The sequence below is a fragment of the Enoplosus armatus genome, chromosome 12, assembly GCF_043641665.1.
Source record: "Enoplosus armatus isolate fEnoArm2 chromosome 12, fEnoArm2.hap1, whole genome shotgun sequence".
NCBI lineage: Eukaryota > Metazoa > Chordata > Actinopteri > Centrarchiformes > Enoplosidae > Enoplosus > Enoplosus armatus.
The window spans coordinates 13936333-13960174 of NC_092191.1; the positions used below are offsets into that span (position 1 = coordinate 13936333).

Consider the following 23842-nt stretch of genomic DNA (forward strand, 5'->3'; position numbering starts at 1 on the left):
CCCTTTTCCCAGAGAAAAGAATCTTCTGCTCCGCCCGTTAATGGTATCCACCTAATGACTGCACAGACTTAATGTTGTCCGCTTCAAAACGGCAGATAAAGTTTAATTAACGTCGACAACAGAGTAAAATCTGTGACATTTACAGGGTGAAAATGCATTGCTATCTATCCGCGAGCCTACGTTCCAGTTAACTACGTTGCGCATGAGAGTAGCTTACTAGGCAACTGGCTAGCTCGCTAATCTTTGTTGCTAGGCAGCAGAGTCAAAGAGTGCAGAATGCAAGAGAATCAACCTCCGCTATTTATTCTTCCTCTTTATTTTCTTTTGTTCGTTTGGTAAACAACGAAATGGCGCATTACCGCCACCAACTAGTATGGAGTGTGGTAACACTAACACCACCAATAACACAATATACATTATTCTGAAACGGGCCATTCTGCATAATGATTAGTTTTACTTAGGTAAACATTTTATGCATGGTGTTTACTTGTAACAGAATACTTCTACACTGTGGTGTTGCTACTTAGTTAAGTACAAGATATGAGTACTTCTTCTACCACAGTGGGTACATAGATGTGCATATTATATATATAAAGTATGTAATATTCATAATGCCCATATACCGTGTATGGGCAAACCCACTAGGTCTGGGTGCGTTTGTTATGTAATACCGGTCAGAATTCCTGTTGCACCCGGCGAAAAAAGAGGCATAAAATTGACACAATATATAAACCATGGCTTATTTTAAAACGGAACGACTGGCTGATATGTATCATACAAAAGTGGGAAGTCTTTTCTTATGTTTTCATTTCACAGAGGTCATCATCGGCGGGACCGATATAGCGGGCCGCGCGGAACAACTAAACGAGCGCTCACACGTAGCGACAGGGTTCCTCTTCCTGAGTTGGCTGTCATCTTTACCCGCGTTTGTTGAACAGCCCACTTTGTTTGGCGGGATTGAGCTGTGAGGAAGCGATTGCATCGTCGAATCGGTAATGTAATGACAATATAATCATTTAAAAGTTTGTCCAGTACTTGTCGTATGTCGTGTGATACGTTGCTGAGATTGTTTTAGGTAGTTCACTGTATGTTAGCTAGCTAGCATCTTCCACTACGTAGAAGTTGCTATTCTACGTTCGGGATAACTATGTGTTGTTGACTAACGTAGCGCTAAGGATACAGTCTTGTTAACTTTGGCGTAACGTTAGTGGTCTCTGTTACAGGCTACATTAAGTCTCCCTCGGAGGTACACCTGGTTAATGGCGAAAGAGCTAACGTTAATAGCGTCAACACTTATTCACTTATCATGGCTGCTGGACCCATTGTAAGTTAACACAATGAATGGCTTGCTAGTATGATCAAGTCAGTCCAGTTGTCTTTCTAGTGGGCTCACAGTTGCCTCGACATATTTTGTATCTCTGCTGGAATCAACTTCATAATAGACCATAGACTCACAGAGTTTAGTGAAGGCAGCTTTCTGGTCCACGTTACAGCAGATGAAAACACATTTTGACAGGGAGAAGATGCTTTCTGCATGAATAGTTTCTTTCTTCTCCTTTACATAACCAAGAACAGTTGGACTGTGATGGTTTATGGTGTGAGCACATTTGTAAGATCAGTTCGTGGAGATGCCATATCTGCTAAGTTCAGTTATACAGGGTGCCACTTCTGCACAGCTTGAATGGCACACAGTTTGTTTACAGAGGTTAGGCAGTAATTTAATAATTTTATTTTTATAAAGAGGGTTGCAGCATCCTTTTTACTTATCAGACCAAATAGTCAATGGGTTGCTGATTGTTGGCAGTGGTTCCTTGTGTATTAAATCTGTAAGAATTTAACAAGTCACACAATTCTTCTCCAATATACCATGTTTTGTTCCCCTGGTGAAGACTAGATAGCTGAAACCGTTATGAACAGAAATAAAGCAATAAAGGAGAAGAGTTGTCCATTAACTTGCATTGAAGCTCACAGTGGTCTGTGTTTGAGTTCTCAAATTAGAAGTTGTAGTTGCACAAAATATACCAGCCATGGCAAATAGCGGCCTATTATCTGGTGATACAGTATTGTACATTAAAACATCCTTGTTTTCCTGTACCATCAGAAACTATGCTGTTTTCTGGCAGAAGAAAGAAGTTGAATAGCAGCCCTCAGACGGAGCTCTATGGACATGCTCTGCAGTTTTATGTGCAGCCTCCTCTTGAAAACGTCTCTCTCACTGAATTTGAAGCATTTGCTGTGGACAGACTGAAATGTAAGTCCTTGGCCTCATGCCAGTCAAATGACATTTAAATGATGAAGTTTGCTGTATGCAGTGTTTTCTCTGCCTTTGTGAAATAGATTTTGAATGTGTTAAACAGGACATGATGCTTACGATTTCTTCTTTTATTGCCACTGCAGTGTTGAAGACCACTGAGAATTTGGGAGTGAGCTATGTGAAACTGTCAGATCAGTACACAAAGAAACTGGAATCTGAGTCGAAGAACCTGAACTTTCCTTACAGATTAGAGACTGTGAGTATGTTTAGCATGACACACATCAAAACAGTTTGAAAACTTACCGGTGTTTAACTTTTACTTGCCAATATAAAGCTGAATGACTATTGCCTATATTAATGGAAGATGGCATACAGGTATTGTAAACATGACTGTAGTATAAAGTACGCAATACACTCCTATGTATACAGAGTCACAAAATTCCCTTTAAAAATCTGACATTTTGATTTTACCACGCAAATAAAATTATACCCAACAAGACAACAAAAGTTATGACGAAGTAGTAAGTAATGGAATCATTAAAATACTTTACCTCCTTTAACCCATTAAGGATGACAGAAAATCTCAGAGTGGACCGAGTGAATACGAGAAAAGAAGAAAGGACCACATCTCCCACTTCATTCTCAGACTTGCCTACTGCCAAACGTAAGTTGTTAGTTTATATAGAATATTAGTTGTCACATAAAGAATTAGAAAATGCAACTGAATAAGTTTCCAATGGTATCTTTTAAAGGGAGGACCTGAGACGGTGGTTTATACAACAGGAAGTTGATCTTTTCCGCTACCGCTTCAATGACCTGTCTTCAAAACTAAAGCTTGAATTTCTTCACAGAAATAATCTGCAATATGACACGGTACGTTTTATTTTTCATTTAAATGTTGTTGAAAGCCTGTTTTCTACTTTAATCTAGATAAATACTAAAAGTTGTTGGCAGAGCTCAAGTTTTATATCAGCAAAAATGATTAATGTTACTAATGACATACTGTGCAGCAAATGTCTCCTCTGGCTTTGTACGGCCCTGTAGTAATTGTAGAATAATTCACAAATATGACAGCTGACACAGAAACCCATGTATTAGTAGTGGATATTAGGAAAGGAAAACCAAAAGAAAAGTGGTGTTAAGGTTAAATTTAATTGTGCATTACATTCCCAAAGTGCAGAGTGTAGAGTGAGACCACAAGCCAACCAGCTGTCTCCACTCACAATATCTGTGTTGGATTTTCACTAGATGGAGCTGTTTGATCACTCTAACAGGACCCATGAATGTGAAGGTTTCCTTGAATGGTGATTAAAAAGTTTGAATGTTGAAAATACTATAGTTTTTTGGTAAGCAACAAATAATATTTCAGAGATGACAAATTTTGCCAGTCACAGTAATACTAATCACATGGAAATAAAAACATTATAATAATAATAATGATAATAATAATAATGTGTTTAGTTTCTCTTTTACTTTAAAGTGTGTCTTTAGGCACACCGACGGAAAGCACTGCAGCAGGTTTTCATAAAATGAGGTGAACACTTGAAGGAAAAGTGGAAAAAAGTATTTTTATAATTGAATTCATCAGCACATAACGTGTCAAGCAAGGACAAAAACGGTGCATTCATTTGATAAATGATGTTTGGTTTCCATGAGCCTCAACCTTCAGTGTATTAACGCAGACACTGTTCTGCCTTTTCAGTTCTTCACTGAAATTCATCATCCTCATCAATAACTTTTCAGATTAGTGTCGAGGAGAAGAAGGCTCTGCTGGATAAACTTGTCAACTCCAGTTACGCCGTCAGTGGAATCACTGTGGAGGACCAGGACTTCTACAAAGTGAGTTACTCATCTCTCTCTCTCTCCATTGGGACCACTAAGAATGTAAAGTGCTTATGCCTCCATGAAACAGATATGTACGATATTATACTACAGTTTAGCAACTTTTGGGCCTTTTCAAATGACTCGAGTTTCTTGTGATTAATCAGTCAGTCAGTGGCCAGTGTTTTTACAGCTTGTCTCATACTAGAGACTAAAGGTCAGAGTATCTCTTCAATTTTTACCTCTCCTTTTTAAATTTGTGTCTTGTGAGTCCCCCGACTTTGCATATCTATGGAAGTGCTAAATAGCTGGAAAACCCCTTTTAAGGTCATTTCAAACTAATGTATAACTGGTTAAATGAGTACTGGGATAAATGAACCCTCTGTCTACATAATTCATCCCATCTAGAGGTTCCTTTAAGATATCAACCTCCATCGCCACATGTAACAACTTAGATCACACACTTTGCAATCTTCCTCAATGTCTTATAGTGTAAAATAAGATGGGTAGACATTACAGAAAAACTTATGTCCTTTTGGCAAGAAATGAAGTGCTGTAAATCCATAGATTTGGATTGTAGTAACTTCTGCTGTTGTCCATTGTTGGACTTGGACAAATTACCACACAAGCTTTCTCATTACTGTCACCCGTACTGTGTATGCCAGTCAGGGTGTTGAATTGCCAAGTCTCTTTTTAAAAATAAAACATTGATTACACTGAAGTAAAACACTGATCTGTCTGCCTACTCCTATTTTTTGCCTGATTTTCTGTCTGCCTACTCCCCGACCTTCGGAGGCCAACATTTTGTCAGATAGAGATGGACCATCTTATGATATGAAATAAATGAGCAAATATTGGTCCCTGAGGCGGTTTAAATCAACTTATTGGAGAATTCATGCTCTCCTAAATGTAGAATTTCCTCTCTGCATCGAAGTATCCTGCCTTACTTTTAAAGAAATGTCTTGACATAATTTTGTTGAATCACTAAATGATCACATAGCGGAGGAATCTCTTTGAATCAGTGTGAATGCAGTGTGAGAGCCCACAAAAATAATTGGCTGATTGTCAGATCGCCGTCATAGCCTTTCACAGCTGAATGGATTTAAGACTACAGTTTGTCTGCTCACAAAAGGAGAAGAAAAGGGGAAAATGTCATGTCCTTCTACTTGACTTTAAATTTACATTTTAGGCTTCTTGCTGACAGTCTTTTTCGTTGAGAGAAGATAAATCATCACACTCACTTTAATGAATGTCGCTGGAATAAGTATAAATCCTTGGATTACATTTTAAGCAGCCAAAATTATGAAGGACAGAGGGTTGGCCTTAGCATCCTGACACTCACCATGCATGCAAACAGAATATTAACATCTATGTCTTATCTTTTCAATACATTCATTATTTAAAACTCTTTTTTTCCTCCAACTCTTGTTTTGTTTTAAAGGTTCCATTTCAAGATGCCCTGGATCTAGTGCGAACAAGGAAAGTGTACCTCAAAGCAGGCTACGTGTACATCCCTCACCAGGACATCGTCACCATTGTTCTCAATGATTTCCGCACTAGGCTATCTAAAGCCCTTGCAGTAAGTGTTTGCAATCATTCGCCATTTTAGAAAGGATGAATAATGGATGTTATGAAATATTACAGGAACCTCAAAGACAAACATGACAACTTCAGTCGTACTTCGCTGCAGTTCATGGCGTAAACATGTGGCATACATTTTTGTATTACAATGTGCATGTACAGGACTTTAAATCAATAATAGAGACATCTTACAGTATAATGCAGTCCAATACAACACACACGAAAAAAGTACCATAGATTTTAATCAAGACCTTTCTGACTCACTCCAACACAGCTTCACTTTTTATTATACTGTACTGTGTTTTTATATCGTACATGTTTCTTTTATGTCCACTCCCTGTACATGTAGTTTATGTAAATACATTTTGTCCATACAGTATGCCAGGTTCTATAATGCAAATGTATTAAATTGCAGCCATGGTTGTTCCCGTCAGTGACCTGAGGGGACTGGAGAAACGAAGGGTTCAAATGAGGGGAATAAGTATGCACACATGACATAAAATGTCTGGAGGGAAGACTGGGGACAGCTAGTATGAAAGTGCTTATTTTCCCTGCGGGCATGATGTTTTTTTAAAAGCTGTGGAAGGGGGTCTGTGAAGGCGCTATATCTGCATGCTTGTGCATTGCATTGAATGCCCTGAGGGACATGGAACATGATGTTTTGGGCACCAGGGGCATGTTTTATAATACATGTGAGGAGACAACCATGGTTCAGTTACATGGTGGTGAGGGGTCCTGACTAACAGGGAATAGGCACAAGCATGCTCAACAACCATAGGCAGTGGCACTAAATAGTTTATGAATAGACTTGTTTATTGATGAGGTGCAAGAAATCTACAATATAGGTGACCACCAGCCAAAGAGAGGACAATTTTGAAATATGCCAATACAAAGGCCTGCAAATCATTACTGGTCTGATTGGAGTCTCAACCTTTCAAGTCTGATTTTATATAGATGGTATGTGTTATTATCAGCCAGCAATATGTGTAAATTCTATACCTGAAGTAATCATGCGAACATTGTGATTTTTATTGTGATACAGAGTAGTGAAAGAAGTGGCAAAGAGACGATTTGCATTGGAAAAAACATTTCTAGATCAGAACAAGCACATTTGTCAAGAATAATATTATATAACTACAACCAACTACTATTTGTCCCAGACATCATCTGCCCATGTACCCACATCTGTTACGCGCCCAACTGACACACAATGTTTGAGGCTGATACCGATATATCGATGTTTGGGAGTCTCAACAAAAACACACAACACATAAACACACAATCTTGACAAAGAATTGTGAATAACTCGTCAACTTTCTGTTTGGCATTTCTGTGCTGCAGTTTCTTGTTACTTATCTGCTGACATATGGATATAGCTGCAATAAGCTAATACCGACCGATTTATTGGTCTAGCTCTAATACCTCTGCACACATACATGTATGTCATGCGTCCTCCTTAAGTTTGCTTTTTCCAACTAAAATGCACTCTGTCAAGAGACACCACATGCAGTGCCCTTCCAAAGCAGTTGTTTGAGTCTACCTTGGAACTGGTAGTTTGTTGCTTTATGCATAGAAAATTATTTGGCAGTTTGAACAAAGGTCCATTATTGTTCTATGGTTTTGTTCTGCTGTTCGTCTCTTGTATTTAACTGAGTAGTCACTTTGAATCGCTGAGTTTCCGGGTAATGCCTGTGTTCATGACAAAGAGTGGGCTCCGTTTGGCCAGTGATATGAAATGACTATTGGCAAATTGAAGCACTCATGTAAAACTCACTACTGGCCAACTGGAATATGCTTGATTACCAGAATTACCAGAGTGTCTTGGGCACCAAAAACATGACCCACTGCTCTGATTCTGTGCTTTTCATTTCTCAGAAATCAGTTAACAGTTGGAGTACATCTCAGGACTCTACTCTGAAAACCCTCACTGTCTGTCGGGTCCATTCTAGTGTCCAATCATGATTGACGCTAGATTGTGTGTTGTTCTTGGTGTAGTATAGAAAATCATTGCCTCTGCACTACTGCTGGCGTAGTGGGCAACATGTACTTCATTTGCTTTAACCTGAACACATGTCTTCCATCACGGGACAGGCAGGACCGTCTTTTCCAAATTATAAGAAGAAAAACAAATAAAAAGAGCAACTTGGTCCAGTTCCTCCATTCTTCCATTTCCTGGTAATTATCCGGACCACTAGCTGTTGGAATGGAATAATGCTCCAAAACTATTTTTTTTGTAACTGTGCCATTGTGACTGTTTTCTGTGTTATAATGGTTATTCTCCTCCACTGGGGACGACAAGGGGACATCCCAGAAAATGTGTCATTAAAAAGGCATGAAATTGAAAGCTGCTTCTCTATATGACTCCAGTTATTGGTTGGATGTTAATTTTAACAGAAAATAACAGAAAAATAATATATTAAAATGTTTGTTTTTTTTGTTTTTAGTGTAGGTGTAATGCAGACCTTGAAATGGTCTGCTTGTGGCTGATTGGAGACATATATAAAACAATTAGACTGATTAAAGCTTTTTGTTGTGGAGGGATGTGCATACATCTGTAGGTTTTCTATTAAATAAGTTTTTAAAAAAATCAGTCGGACTCACAGCTGAAAAAGTTCACGTCCAGCTGAACCAAATGTCAGGAGTAGACAGAAGATTGTAAGGAATCAGATGCTTCAGATGTTTCAGCATAATGTCATGGTGTAAGATCATTTGCTCAACCTAAAGTCAGAAAATCGTAGCTGACCGTCAGCTTCCCAGCACCGCCGCCAAACATTCAATCATTGTTGTTGTTTTTTTCAAGTTAGAATCAAAGTAATGCCAACACTGAGCAACCCACAATCAAGTCTATACTACGGTGTATTTACCTGTTTGGTTAAATAGTTTACATGTTTTGTGATCAGTTTGGAGAAAAAACTTTTGAGTCTTAATTAAGTGATTGTGTGTACTACCTTAAGTTTTAAGCACCAGTTCTATAAAGTAACTCAGATACAGTTTTATTCAACCTGCTTAAGTTCTAGTCCTTTGACCTACACCATTTACCATTACTCACGATTTACCATTACTCATGTGATGTCCATCTCCTCTGCAGTTGACAGCCCGCTCATTACCAGCAGTGCATTCTGATGAACGGCTCCAACCGCTCCTTAACCACCTCAGGTAAGCGGCAGGATTAATAACTTTGCTGCCACTTTGCCGGGACTCTGTAGAAATAGAGATTTAGTACGATTGATCTTTGGCACCAAAGCACATTGGAGGCTTGTGGCAGGTCTGAGTAAACCTGATTAGTCCCTCTAGACAAGTCCAGATGTTGTGGACTTGTGGTGCCTGGCTACGTGTTCAGCATCATAGATTCCTATTGTTATAGTTACTCAGTCTTGAAGTAATTAGCACTATGCAACATCTCTGTATTGGTTGTTGAGTGGTGGGGGCCATGTTTCCCCCAGTAGTTGTTTTTGGGTAAATAATGAAAATAATGGATTAAACAGCTCAGTATGCACCCTGCATAAACATAAATAATATTGATGTGTTTGCGGGTTAAGTTTCACCCAAAATGCAATACAATACAATACTTCATTAAAGTTCTTCACTAAAACGGCATCTTCTTTTATCAGTACCCCATTGCAATATTTTTAATTTTACCCATTAACAAAAAAAACCTAAAACAGTTACCATGTTTGATCAAACAGTAGAACTAGCTGCTAACTTGCAGGTGCCCCCTGTAGATGCCTTAATGTATTGTTCACCATTGAAAGTTAGTGTAAATAAGCAACAGTACACAAGTTTGCATTAAATTAACAGCAGCAGACTTAATTTCAGCTTAAATAGCGAAGCAGGGCGGCTCAGAACACAGTGAGGGTGTTTATCTTACTTTAGATAAAAGTAAGAACATGAATATAAGGGTGGAAGAAGACATTTTGCCTGATTATTGATGGGGATTAGTGGGCAGGTTGTTGAGATTAGTGGCCTGCCCACTAATCTCTATGGTAAGGGGAATACAATGTGATGTAAAGCTCTGACACACCGAACTCAAAGGGCTGCCAAAGTTATTGACTTAAAAAATCTACTGATAGCAGCTTAGCAGTTTTAAGTTTGTTTGGTAAGAGTTTACAGGAGTTGTATTATATTTACTTTGTGTCCAGTCTTTAGTGTAATTTCTTAACCTTTTAATTTTTATCAAGAAGACGTGATTGCATTGAGGAAACATGCCTCAAAAAATATCAGTTTTCATGGCAGCCCTGATTGCTTCTAAAATATGTATTAATATTACTAAAGAAATGCAGTGCAATTCAATTTGTCACAGTCCTGATATTTTTTTTAATATGTTTTCTGATTTTAGTCATGCCTATGTGGGACAGGATTACAGCATCCAGAAGAATGTTGGGAAAATCTCCTTGGAACAAATTGATTCAGTGAGTTGCATTGACAGGCTGTTCTTGAAATGTCAAGTTCAAGGTGTCATTTTGTTTGGGAATGAGCGGAGTACAAGGGGATAATTGAGGTTTGTATAGTAATTCTGATGACCCAGAGCTAAGAGTGAATGGAAAATGTCTTTAGGGCCACTTGAGTTATAATCAATCAGTTCATACTATTTCCAATATTCCCCATAGAAAACAAAGATAAATTAAAAATGAAGCAAGAATAAAAATAAATATTTTCAGCTACAGATAAATTATAGTCGTCCCAGTGTGCATGTTCGTCATTGATTGTTTCCTGCCTCCAGCTTTCAGGAAAGTCATTCCCGCTCTGTATGAGGCAGCTGCATCAGTCCCTGAGAGAGAACCACCATCTCCGCCACGGTGGGCGCATGCAGTACGGCCTCTTCCTCAAAGGTATTGGCCTCTCTCTGGAGCAAGCACTGCAGTTCTGGAGGTCGGAGTTCATAAGAGGCAAAGTGGATGCAGACAAGGTAATGCTGTAATATTTTTTAAATCATTTTTTAAGTTAGTGGTTATTAACACACAAGTGTGTAAATGCAGTTGCTTTTCACCACTCAATTTCCTGTTAAATGTTGATGTGGGCTGCCCTGCTCACACAATTGCCACTGCAACTTTTAATAAGACCAACAACTAGCAAGAGGATAGATTTATGGATGTATTGTCATAATACAATCATCAATTGAATTAACTAAATGTTGGCTATTAAAGAAACACATCATGCAATAACCCAGTTCATCCGTATCAAAAGACAATTTTATTTTAGATTATATGCTTAACTTTATCCAACATTATTTTCAAAATAAGATAAAATGGTTTTCTTCTTTGATTTTTACCAAATTGTTTGTTTTAAATGGTCATTTAGATTTTAAAGGCTTGTGTTTTCTGAATTGTATACAACCTAATAAAATACCCAGAGTCATTTTTAGTTAATTAAGTTTATCCTTGAACACCAGATTAGTGGACTCTAAGACAGCGGCTTGAATGTCTGAATGCCTCTCCCTCTCCGGAGTGCTATTCAACACTTGAATGGGTGGTGCTGTTTCATTGGTGATGAAGTGACCACATCAGAGCTGTATTGATTAAAAGAAAGTTCACTGGTATCATTATTTGCCCACAGTACTGTGATGAGGCTAATGAAGACTTAAGTGGTTGTGGGTTCAGTTATTGTGTCTCTCAATAGAAGACAGAGACTCAGTAAAGACATTAAAATGGTTCTGCATGAAAAGAACCACTACTCTTAATGTGAATAAGAGACAATAATGACTGACTCTGCATGATGGAACAGACATCATTTCATACTGTGCAATTCAGTAGAAATGAATCATGCTGTGTATTCTTGTTGTAATGCTTTTATTATGAAATGTATTTTAAACAGGCCTGGACTTCAGCAACATTTATTTAACAATTCTTACATGATTTTTTGTTTTTTGTTTACATGTCTGACATCAGCAGCTACAGCGTTAGGTTTTGTTTCCTTTTCGTAGGTCATTAGATATCTGCAGATGTGTTGTTACGCAGCGTGTCTGACTTAGCTTAGCTTGAGTACATGGTTCAAAAGTCTGGCTTTATAAGTGTTAATGCATTTCCTAATTGACTATCAAGAAAATAACTTCCTGTTAAATAGATAATTGCTTGGATTGAATCAATTTGCTTTTACAGATATGTAAAGTACATGACTGTGCAGTATACACTTAAGACCTGCGTGGCTCGCCTTGGCTGGCCTATCTTACAAGTGAGATACGGCTGATTCAGACTTCACTGTGGTTTCTGAGTATATGCTCCATCCTCACTGCAGCCACTTAGGAATTTCCTGTTGAGACGTTACGTCTCTTACAAGATACAGTCCAAAGTTCATGAAACATGAAAATAAACTTTCTATTCAAGTTAGTCAACTTTATTCTGTGCCACGGTGTGTAGTAGAAAAAACAAAACATTCTTGAAGTTACAATTCATGGATTTTGACAAGAGCTGAAACGATTAGTTGATTGACTTGTTTAATCAGCATCTATTTTGTTAATCGATTAATAACTTTCTGACCAAACTGTTAATGTATAATCAGTTTGAGTATGCCTTACTCACCCAAACCCTTTAGTATGTCAGTAGTTTGTGCTCTCAAAGGTTCCCTGAATACAAACCAAAAACAACCAAACGAACTTTGTCCTAAAAAGTTAAAAGACAAATTACAATATGAATATGAATTTAGTGTGCTCTTTAATATTTAGAATATCTGCAGGTTCATAATCTATACATAATATTCAGAGATATTCTCCACTTGCCATGCTATTTCTTTCTTTTTTTCTTTTAGTAGCAGCATCACTTGCTGAACATGACTAGCAGGGCTGTGCACTATATTCAAAAACAGACATCATTGTGTTTTTCTTCATTTTAAAGGTATCATCATCTGATCATGTTTATTATTAATTTCAGCTGGAAAAAAACTTGTAGTATCATTTAAGTCTTTCTTTATAGTAAAACTGTTGGGCTTTTTCAAACATAGGGTCGTCACCGCATCGATATTTTATATTTTGTTGCTTCAATATGTATTTTTGTGATTACTGAATTTTAAACATACATGTGTACAAATCCCAGCATGATCTAATCTCACTGTGACACAGCGAGAGACTGTTAGTGAGCTGTTTTGACCTGTTCTTATAATGATTTATATTTTGTAACTTATATTTACAAAGTAAAAGAAACACTGTCCATCTGACTATCCACCCATACACAGCTTAATCTGACACAAGTACATTTTTGAGTGTTCATCAAAAGATGTAGTACTAACAGGGTGCAAGGTGAGTGCCAAGAAATTATTTAATTGTGTTGAGCTGAATAGACGCCCAGTGCCGCAGTCTGGCACAGTAGTGCATGTCGTGGGCCTTGATCCCCAAGCCACATTGTCTTTTGAATGATTTGTAGTCGTCGATCACATGGCTGGCATGTAGTCTGCACTCTTTCCAGTCCGTGGACATGTGTTACATCAGCCAGACAAAGTGTCCGGGCACGTTGTGGGAATATCTCGAGCCTCTGTTTCCTGCTGGTGCCACAGTTTCTGTAGTAATGAGAAGACGCATCAAAGAATTCTGACCAGACTCTGATGCACAAAGATACGTAGAGAGTCCTTCATGTTTTGAGCTGTTCAGAAAATCAGAAACGTTGTCACTTGTAAGGTTTTTCACATATTTTTGTAGGGGTAATTTCTAAATCACATGAGGCCCCCTGGTAATACTAGTCCCACGTGAATAGGGTTTAAGTGACAAAGAGTTAAAAGCATTAAGCCATGCCCAAAATCCTCAGTGAACATGGTGTGAACAGAAACAAAGTCAAATGTATAGTGTACAAATGTAGTTTTGGCTCCATATAAGAGACAACATATTATTAGTTTCCTTTTATTATTGTAAACATGAGTATCCTGCTGGTTTAACTATTAATTGCAATGAGCACCTGCATTTAAGACAAGGGTAAAAACTGGTAGGGGAAACGATACAGATAATTTATAAGGTTGCATTTCTAATCTGAGATGAAAAGTAAACAAAAATATCACCAGTAATTTGTGTAGCTCTTTGAAATGGTTTCACACAGCAAAATGTTAGTCAGACAGTTATTTTTGAACTGTGGTTTTCTTTACTCCCTACAGACTTAATTCAGTAAGAGGGTTTTTGTTTGCCTACATTTAGAAAAACCCTAAAGAAAAACCTTTTCAGTTGAGCCATCGAAAGATTTCCCATCGTCTTTTGTGTTGTTACAAAAGCACAATGGCCGAGAAAGCAGCTTTGTCACTGACACCTGTTAAACGGTTTTAGACTAATAAAGCAGTGGCCATCTATCCTGCCTTCAGCCTCTCTGTTATTGGCCCTCAGTAAGAGCCTAATGGAAACTACAGTATACTGGATTCACATTACAGCAGTCTTTGGTGCCCCATTTCTGAGGTGGCTTGGTTCCCATGTACAAGCTCCCAGAGAAAGTATGATGGGCTGTGCACAAAGTGCAGCTCTTGTTCCACAGCAGAGGCAGCAGAATGGTGCTGACCAGATCACAGCTCTCACAATGATGTATGTGTTAAGTCAGGGACTGCACTTTGTGGCATGCTGCACAAAGCCTGCTCATTAGTATGCGACAGGCACAGAGAAGGAGATGGGAGGCAGCGATGCCGAAAGGGAGGCCTGGAGGAAGAGGCAATGTAATATTAGACTAGAGGGAGAGAGAAAATTGATGAAATCAACTTGATCTATCCATTTTTCTTGCCTCGGAAGTTAGCCTATTCATTTGGAGGAATGTCTATGTACCACATTTTAGTGTGTTCTTTTTGCCTCGGGGTAGGACTGCTTTTGAACTGCTTGTTTTACAGATGTTAACTTCACGTTAATTAATTTCCACTAACTGACACCATTTTCACATTATAGGTTTGGTTTCCCCCAGGGTCTTTTACAACAATGGAAGAGATTCATTAGATGACAATTTATATTAACTGCCCTTAAAGTTTGGTTACAAATTTACACCATGTTATTTTTTCATCACTGGTATTTTCAGTACAATTGAAAGTAGCCCCGAGCTCCTTATTTGCTACCCAGTATAAAAACAACTCCTGAATCTTTGTAATCTTTTGGCTCTGCCACACTTTGTTTTTCTTGAGGAGATTCAAGAAAAACAATTTTGTTTTAGTGAGTTTTTTGTTCTTTTAAGTTATTTTATTGGGTGTGATGCACTGTGTAGCTTTTAGGGTTTGCAGCAGGCTTGTCAGGGTTTTAGGGACTTTGCAGTTCTAATTTGTCTCCATTGCCTTTGTTTAAAAAATTCTACTTGCATTGTGTGTAAATTACCTTTTTAAAAAGCGTCCCTTTTTCTTCTTAACGTGTGTCCACTTGCAGTATTTTTTTGGTCCCTCACCTTTTATTGTTTTTAGGTTCTGAAAAGGCCTGTCGTGCAGATTGAAAAGGGAAGTATTTTAATGGTATTACACACAAGAGGAATTGGAGCTTTGGCATATCAGTCACTATGGACTGAGCCTAAGAAGCCATGCCAAGTTTACACACATGCACGCACACACATGTACGTAATCCCTTTGATTGTGTCCTATTTCTCTGTCTCCATTGCCGCAGGTTTTTGTGAATGTGTCCTAGAGTGTGGGGGGATGTTACAGTGATGTCGCCTCATGAGCCAAGATGTGCACTAGAAGAGCTGCGGCTCTGCTCCTTTAATGCATCTTTTGTGCTGGTGTTTAGACTCTCTACTCTGATTTTCTGAATTCCCTCAGTTTGGAGGTCAGCTGTATTTGAATATATCCAGGATTATCTGAAGATTAGGCTGAAGTGTAGGAACACAGCTGGTGATTAAAGGAAACACTGAAAATATCATATCATATTTAGAGGAGTTGCATTCAAAATGAGTTAAAAAAAAAAAAAAATTAGGACAAGTTAAGAGCAAACTGCTAGCAGCATTGTATCTGAATACTGTTTTTAAGAAAAATCTAATGTCTTCAGAAAATGCCAGGGCAATCGAATCTGTTCTTACACATTAGTTTCATTTTTTAAGTTTTAGCTATATAGCTATAGTTTGTGGTTAATCCCAGCATTTAAGAAAGAGCTAGTCTATAATCTCTTCTTGTCAAGTTATATTTTTAATCAGTGTTTAGCAAAAAAGTCTCGCCTCACCTGGAAGAAGTGAAAGATTAATATCATATCATTTCTAGTCTTTGTATCACTTTCTTTTTTAGACCACATAGGATTTTTTTTATGTCCTAATTATTTCACATAATACATATTAAACACACTTTAGTGCCAGTGGAGTTCCAAGTTTCGTTTTTAATAGAGTAGGGGGGTCTTAAATCAGGAAATGGCCTCTTGAATCTTTCGAAGCTCTACATAATTAATATTTGATTTATCGTACTTAAAGAAGATTTTATGGATTTTTAAATTGCCACTGCAGCTTGTCACATTAACAAGTTCAAGGGCTTTATTGCAACATTAATGTGTTATGATGGGTGCAGTCATGGTGATTGTGTTCTGCCACTGTGGAAGCACACTGTGTGTATTTTGCTGTTTGATTTTAGAGGCAGGGGTCCTTATAATTCATTTTAATGGTTGCACATGAGCACTGTACATATAAAAGAAGTTCACTGTGAAGATTCCGTAGAATGACCCCCATCAAAGACCACAGAAGATGGTGTGAAGGTTTGCTGAAGTCTGGCACTTAAATCTATTGATACAGTTCTCTTGTGTCCTTGACTTTCATGTTTTGCTTTTTGGGAGATCATATTAAGAATTTTTTTAGATCAGGGGCTCATATAGTTTGATTGAATTCAAATGTAGTCATAGATAAATGCAATAAGATTAGGCAAGGCCTAGTTTTGTCTGACTATGAATGCAGTTAGTACATTTGTTTGACTGACACATTATCATATGACATTTTTAGATTGTTGATACTGATGCATCATTTTACTATTTGTACAGTAGCTGGTTGAGGTGTAGCTACTTTTTACTTAGATACAGTTAGTGTAGTTCAGTGTTTCCCAACCTAAAGGTCAGCCCCCCTCCAGTGAGTCACAAAATAAACCTGAGGGGTCTTGAGATGGGAAAGGAAAGATGAAAAAACAAAGTACTGATGCGTATTCATTTTTTTGGACCTTTCTCCAGTCTTTGCTTTTTTTGAGGAACATCTGATCATTTTACCTCTTTGGGCCTCGCACAGTCAAATTAATTAAATAATCAGAGAAGTTTACAGGGGAAATGTGTCTTTAATAATTAGATAAATGTGGTTCAAAATGTTCAATATTTTCTTCTGAAATGTAGAGGAGTAAATGTTATAAAACAGTAGCTCAAAATTGTACAGTGCGCTATAGGACAAGTACAGTATTTAAGTGAATGTACTTAACTTTCTGTCTGTCGACTACTTGTTTCAGCTCTATACAAGTCCATATTAACTTGGATCTTATGCATGCTCATATACATTTAAACAAGAGTTAGTAATATTTGTTGGCGTGTGCTACATTTGGTGGTAAGAATGGGGGACAGATTGCACTGAATACTGGTAGATTGTATTGGGATTTCCTACATTTATTCTTTTATTTAAAACATACTCTTCATATTGTATCAGAGTGCTCTGCAGGACAAGGGGCAAAAGCAATGATGAGGAAAGATGACCATATAACGCTATCCATAATTCAACTATCTCAAGTGTGGCGACACCTCTACAGCAGGTTCTCTCTAATAGCTCTATATTTCATTGAGGAAAACACCCTGTCAAAACTGACATGATGTATGACAATGTCTCTTTTCACCCCAACCTTGTCCCTCTTACACTCTCATCCTCACTAATGCCTTCTCTTCCTCTCTCCCCTCCTCTCTCTCTCCCTCTGAAGTTTGACAAAGCATATGCCTACGGCGTCCGCCACATGTTTGGCAAAGAAGGCAAGCGAGCAGACTACACCCCCTACAGTTGCATGAAGGTGATTTTATCAAACCCACCCAGCCAAGGCGACCATCATGGTGAGTTGACGGCTGTTGGAAGAAGCCATTACCCATCTGATAAGCCACTAAACCCTCATTATCAGGCTTTTTAGTTAAAGTACTTGGCTTGGAAATAGTGACACAACCTACTGTGGGCTTTGTCATTACAAAAATCTCTGCATATACAGTTTTCACTTGCTGAATATTTCCGTTTCCTCCCAGCAGTGAAAGAAGTGATATGCTATCTCACTTGTTTATTTATATATCCATTTGTTTTATATTCATTTTCATTTTATGTTTGTAGGATGTCCATTCCGCCACAGTGACCCCGAACTTTTGAAGCAAAAGCTTCAGTTCTACAAGGTGTCTCCCAGTGGAATCAGCCAGGTGGGTGCCATCCTCAGATCTCATTAAACTCAGCAAATATAAATTGATTGGGTTTATAAAACATGTGTCATATAACAAAAAAAAATAATTTAGAAACTGGCAAATCGTGCTACTCAGCAGGCCCTCAGTGGTCTTAGACATGGCATTAGACGTTGAGTCTTGGTAAAGTTTCATCTACAGTATCCACAGTAGACCGTATAGCAAATACACAAGTTGAAAGCTGTGGCGACACAGACTTAACACTAACCGTTGCAGGGCAGATGGCAGACACCAACCTGTGAGTGGCTTGTTAAGAAGAATAAACATTTAGACAGAGAGACATTGTGCTGACAATAGCTGTGTCCTACATAATGCAGCCTAACAAGACTAGACTATTAGTCTTGTTGAGGCTGTGCTCGCATCAGTTCTTTGAGCTGAATGCCAACTTCAACATGCTCACAATGGCAATGCAAACGTGCTGATGTTTAGCAGGTATAATGTTGACCATGTTCATCATCTTAGTTTAGCATTTTAGCATGAGCAACAGCATCTTCCCACTGTAGTGGTTTATTTCTGAAAGACCTGAAATGTAAAGATAGTTAAGGCTGTGATAGTATGATCAAGTGTCTGGTTCTTTGAACCTTTCAGAGTAAAGCTCTCAAATAGGAGGGGAAGTACTATATGTAGTATGATATTTGCGCCTTTTGCATGAGAGAAAATAGAAATAAAACTTGAAGCACTGTTAGTGTTTACCCTTTATTATTAGTCTTTAGTGCATATTTTTGCAAATGTTTCTGGTGTTCCATTAAAGAAACTAATAAAAACTGCAATATTGGGCAGAAATAAGAACAGCTCATCACTGATCTAATAGCGGCCCCAGTGTTGAGCATGCTTGTGGCAGTGTCACGCTGGAGGCGGCCTTCAGGAATATAGGGAATAATGAAGGTGCCAAATACAGGGAGATTCCTCAGAAGAGTCTCTCTCTTAGTGAATGCTGAAGACCTTGGATTTATTTTTTCAGCAAGTCACTCACCCTGAGTATGCAGTCACGCTAACACTACAGTGGTTTTAGCAAAAGAAGGAGGGAGCTCTTATGTGACCCAACCAAGGTCTGGGCTTTAAAATGTCTGCTTTACAGAGCTTCAGAAAAGCCAAAAAAATCCCAAAATTGAGATGTACCAGAAGACTTGAAGGTGTAATCGTTGCCAACGGTTGTTCTGAAGAGTTGACTCAGGGCGTGAATATTTAAATTAGTCCAAATAAGCCTGTAATCTGTTTTCATTACATTTGCAAAGATTTCTTGAAGGAAGTGTTTGCATAGGTAGTTAAAACAATTTGAACACAGGCCTGCAACAATACAAAATGTTGACACGATCCTCTGTAGATGTACTGTGTCGGTATTGAAGGTGTTTAAAACTGTAAGAAAACAGTCAAATCTAAACCTGGTGTCTCTTTCTATCCTCTGTTTTTATTTGCAGATCCTGGATCTGGTTAAAGGAATGCACTATCAGCTGGCATGCCAGAAGTACTTTGAGCTGACACACAATGTAAGTGCAGATTTAATTTGAGTAACTGGGGCTACCTGTGTCAGAGGCAGGGGTTTGGTCCTTGCATTTTATGCATGAAGGCTCAGGAGAGACCCAGAACTGTCATCCCCTCCATCATTAGCTGGCTGTCATAGCCACTTAATTTTTATAGGTTTATTATAGCATTCAGATCTATTTTGTCCCCTGTGGATACTTATTTAATTTAATCTGTTTTAGTTTGCATGCTTGAGTCATCATCCCTTTCAGTCACACTCAAGGTCCTCGTTTCAGAGAAAAGCAGTGATTGAAAAAAAACTTCAACTCACAACATATTTGCTTGAGACATTAAACGCGTGACATTCAGCTGAGTTTGGCACGCAGTTTCAATGTTGGATTGGTTCATAAAAAATCAAGGTTGGACTTTGCATCAGTTGTTGGCGTCACTCCACAGTATTAAAGCATTTTTAAACATAGCATTAAACATGTTTTTTTGTGGAGGTGGATGAATCGTTAGAGTAATTACAGAAATGTCATAATCAGTGGCCGTGACACAGGCTTGTTGTTTTTTTACATGTCATTACATGTTTACTGTAATAAGTGAGATAGATGAGAGGATCAATTCAACCTCACATCTGTACTCTTAAGTATGAAGCTAGAGCCAGGTGAGGCTTAGCTTAGCATAGCTTAGCATAGTGTAAAGACTGGAAACAGACAGATTAAATTTGTACACAAACATAAATGTATAAATGACAAGTTGTGGAAGTTAAGGATCTAAACTAATCCACCCCTGACTCTAGCTTAACATGCAGACATGAGAGGCAATATTCTTATCTAACTAACTAAGAAAGCCAATATAATATCAAACTATTCCTTTAACTCCTTATAACTCTTCAGTGGAGAATATACAGTTGTAACTCTGGGCCACTTGTCTTGCTGGTTATTAAAATGCTGAGCTCATGTGTTTGCTGGCTGTCATTACATGTATATTCATGATTAAACAAAAAACAAAAAGATGTTGTGTTCTGCAGTCATGTGTAAAATGAATTAATTTGCTTCACAGGACAATTTGCACACGTTGAATTCACATTCTTATGAAGCTACGAGCTGATAACAGGAAGCTGTTGTGTAGAGTTCAGGCTCGCTTTGGGAAGCGAGAAATCTCAGCAGCTGGAGAAGTTGTCAGAATTGATCAACAACCCTTTCAGCCCCTGCAGATACGTTATAATATTTTTCTAGGAAGCAGTAAAATGTTTTGGGAAATAATTTCTCTTTACTGTAGTGTTTGAACAGGTAGAAATAGCAAAGTGAAATGTCTCCTTATTGACCTTAATTTGACACATGGAAGACGCAGATAGTGTTGTGTACAAATCTATTATAGTAATTTCGTACATTTACTCCTTCAATATGAAATGTTTTGAAAACATCAATCACAATTACATAATTGTTTAAAAGTCATGTTAAAGGTCACAGAAAGCATTTGGCTCGAACTTCATCTGTTAATTGTTTCATAGGTTTTTACTCACAATGAGTGATTTTGACATTTTATTTCCTGAAAGGGGTTTCATCTTCTCACTGTGCTCTGATGGAATAGTTAGCCAGTGACTTAGCTTGCTAATTTGGCCATAAAATCCTGCTCTGCTCATTATTGTTCATAAATTAGTAAATTGTTTGTAAATTAGAAAATAATTTCACGATGTCCTCAGTGTAGCATATGTTACATGATCATCTTATAAAATGTGATATAACATTGAATCCATCAGTATGCCTCCAACCTGCCACTTCTGATTATTGTCTTTCTCTTGTCCTTCCTTCCTTCCTCTCCTGCATTTTTGTCTTTTTTTGAGCAGATCGAGGAAGCCAGTTTCTCGCTCAATCACCCCAACCAGTACTTTATAGAGAGCCAGAGAGTTTTGGGCGGTGGCAAGGACATAAAACGAGAGATGGACGCTCCTCAGAAGTCGCAGGAAAACTCTGCTGCCAGAGGATCCACTGCAGCTCGAGAGGCGGCAGCAAACGCCTCCCAAGGTCTGGTCGAGATGACGGAGGAACTGGACTCTTTCTTTCAAGATGCCTGATTTCTTTTTTTATTTTGCTTTATATGTGTAGAAGTACATGTTTGTCTTTTCTATGAGGACTGGGGGCTTGGGGGTGGTCTGTATTCTGACTGGAGTTGAACCTTTAAAAGTCACTCTATCTGACATGTCAAGTATTAAAGTTGCATTTCAGTCATTTCTCCATGATTTGTTAGTCTATTCTCAACATAGCAGACAGAGTTAACCTTGACTGGACATTATTCAAACCTCAACCTCAGGCCAAAGCAGACGTTTCTACCTATAAAATTCTTTGTTAATGTGACGGTGGCATCATTAATTTAGCCGTTTAACCCGGTGTTCAAAGTAGTCTCTCGGTTTGTTTGCTTTCTTTGTTTTCACTGTGGTCTGAACTCAGATGGCTTATACCCAGTCTCAGTGCACAGTGTTTTGGCAGGGACGTGGTTTTGGGGGTGATGACTAGAACATTTCCCAGCTGTCTCAGAAACAATGTCATTGTATTTGCTGGCAGGAGTTGTGGATGAATGGTGGCAGGAGGATGGATGAAAATAAACAATTTCCACAGTTGTATTATGCCGCCTTGGAATATTGCCTCATAGTGCACAATGCAATTTATTCAGAGCACACATGGTCAGGAGATATTTCTTCTCTTGAACTTCTGTCTGCTCAATAATTTGTGAAAAATGGTGGCTGCCTGAAAGTCAAGAACCTGCACTTGGCAACACAGGCTGCTCCTCTAGTCTTGGTTCTTTAGAAGGTACACTTTTGCCCTCCTATCTCCACTCTTACTGTATGGATTTTATTTTTATTTTAAGATTACTAACTTTAGATCCAATTAGGTGCACTGAACAGGCAGCCCTGAATTACATGAATACTAATGTGTTTCCCAGGAGGCCAAAGGAAATATTGGATGATTGAATGAGAACCTCTCTGTAATTTAATGATTGTTCATAAAGACATTTGTCACTGAGGGTGTCAAATGTTTAAAAAGAAAAATCACAGCACTCATGCTCATTTGCTCTGCAGGATTTTCTGTTTCAAGACTTCCTGACACATTCAGACCACAGTTCATCACCGCCTCACGCTCGTAACGTCGGAGCACAAACACACGGCCTGCACCAGAGCTGCACATAGCGGGAATTAAATTAGGTCTTAAAATCCAGGCATGGTGCTTGACATAGAGAGGATTTATTCAGTATAATAAGGCAACCGGATAACAGTGCGCAGCCGGTCTGCTGTCAGCAAGAGACCCTTGATGTTTAATATTTGGTTGAGCATGACTATGTTTGACAAAGCTGGGTTTTTTTCTGAACTGTGGGCAGGCAGTTGACTAGGACAGTGTTTATCTCCTCCGAATGGATTTACACTCATTAGGCATGAACTTGCTTGCTTTCATCGTGTGATTTGTTCTCTTCCCGTACTCATTACATGGGCGAGAGGTGTTCTGGGGATGGTTCTTTATCAGAAAGGGTGAGAAATTTAATCCAAGACCTAACCGCAACATTTGTGTCATGAGCCTCGTATGGAAGCTGACATGCAGGGTGAATCTGTATGCATGGGTGTGTGGCTGGAGCGAAGCCTTTGTTGCAGCCTGGTGAATGTGTTGCAATCTGGAGCTCGTAAATGCTGCAAATGCTACATCCTTAAGTTCATTTGCATTTCATCCATAGATGAGCAATCTCAATATAGGAATGTTACAGAAATGATAGAAATGATCAACTGCCTTATGATGCACTGCCTTGGAAACGCACCAAAACAAATCAAAAGGTTATTCGTCAGAAGTATTGACTACTCAACATTGACTCCATTGTACATTTCTATTCAGAGCATGATGTTTGTCTTTGTCCTCTATATAATATAATTTCACCCAGGGGACGAAATGTGCAGCATTTTGATTTGTTGTTTAATATGCCTCACCAGAAGCAGCTCTGGTTAATTTGGGGATGCGTGTGCATTTTGTTTTCTACTTATTTTTAAGGATTAGATAACATCCCATAATGCATACTTGTGCATCTCGCCCTCCAGCTTCTTCAAAATGAGCACAATTTATTTGATAACTGTCTCATTCCTCATTTCAGATCTCCATAAAAGCTTGTGCAGTCATGATGGAGTATTAGCTTTTCAGTGGGAGGAAGAGCAGATTATTTTGGGTCTTTAGTGAATTCTTGTCAAATTAGCTGCACTGAAGTCACAAACTTTCTCCTCTCTGCACCGGAGTCGCTGCCACACTTAAAGGAAAAAAATAAAAGTTTGAGCAGATCTGAAGCAAAGCCTGATGGAGGTAAAATTAGTAACAACATCTTGAGTTAAGCTAGAGCGCAGAGTACATTGCTTAAAGTCTTGGAGTTGTACTTGTTGCTTTGGC

The 23842-nt window shown here is 38.4% G+C and overlaps 1 protein-coding gene across 1 annotated transcript; it reads left to right on the forward strand.

Annotated features, from left to right (window-relative positions):
* The first annotated feature begins 931 nt into the window (after nucleotides 1–931).
* Nucleotides 932–22047, forward strand: prim2 (DNA primase subunit 2). Its single transcript, XM_070916242.1, has 14 exons — nucleotides 932–992; nucleotides 2102–2251; nucleotides 2398–2518; nucleotides 2853–2918; nucleotides 3007–3127; nucleotides 3998–4093; nucleotides 5517–5654; nucleotides 8745–8812; nucleotides 9993–10065; nucleotides 10377–10562; nucleotides 17447–17573; nucleotides 17839–17921; nucleotides 19379–19447; nucleotides 21274–22047. Exons 2-14 carry the CDS (start codon nucleotides 2107–2109, stop codon nucleotides 21499–21501), a joined length of 1521 nt encoding a protein of 506 aa, XP_070772343.1. The 5' UTR covers nucleotides 932–992; nucleotides 2102–2106; the 3' UTR covers nucleotides 21502–22047.
* The last annotated feature ends 1795 nt before the right edge of the window (nucleotides 22048–23842 follow it).

What these genes read in the sequence shown, in the direction of transcription:
- prim2 (XM_070916242.1), top strand. Translation starts at nt 2,107, where the DNA reads ATGCTGTTTTCTGGCAGAAGAAAGAAGTTGAATAGCAGCCCTCAGACG. An exon ending in AGATTAGAGACTGTGAGTAT is followed by an intron (nt 2,519 to 2,852) that starts GTTTAGCATGAC and finishes GAGTGGACCGAG; the next exon opens with TGAATACGAGAAAAGAAGAA. An exon ending in CCGCTCCTTAACCACCTCAG is followed by an intron (nt 8,813 to 9,992) that starts GTAAGCGGCAGG and finishes TTCTGATTTTAG; the next exon opens with TCATGCCTATGTGGGACAGG.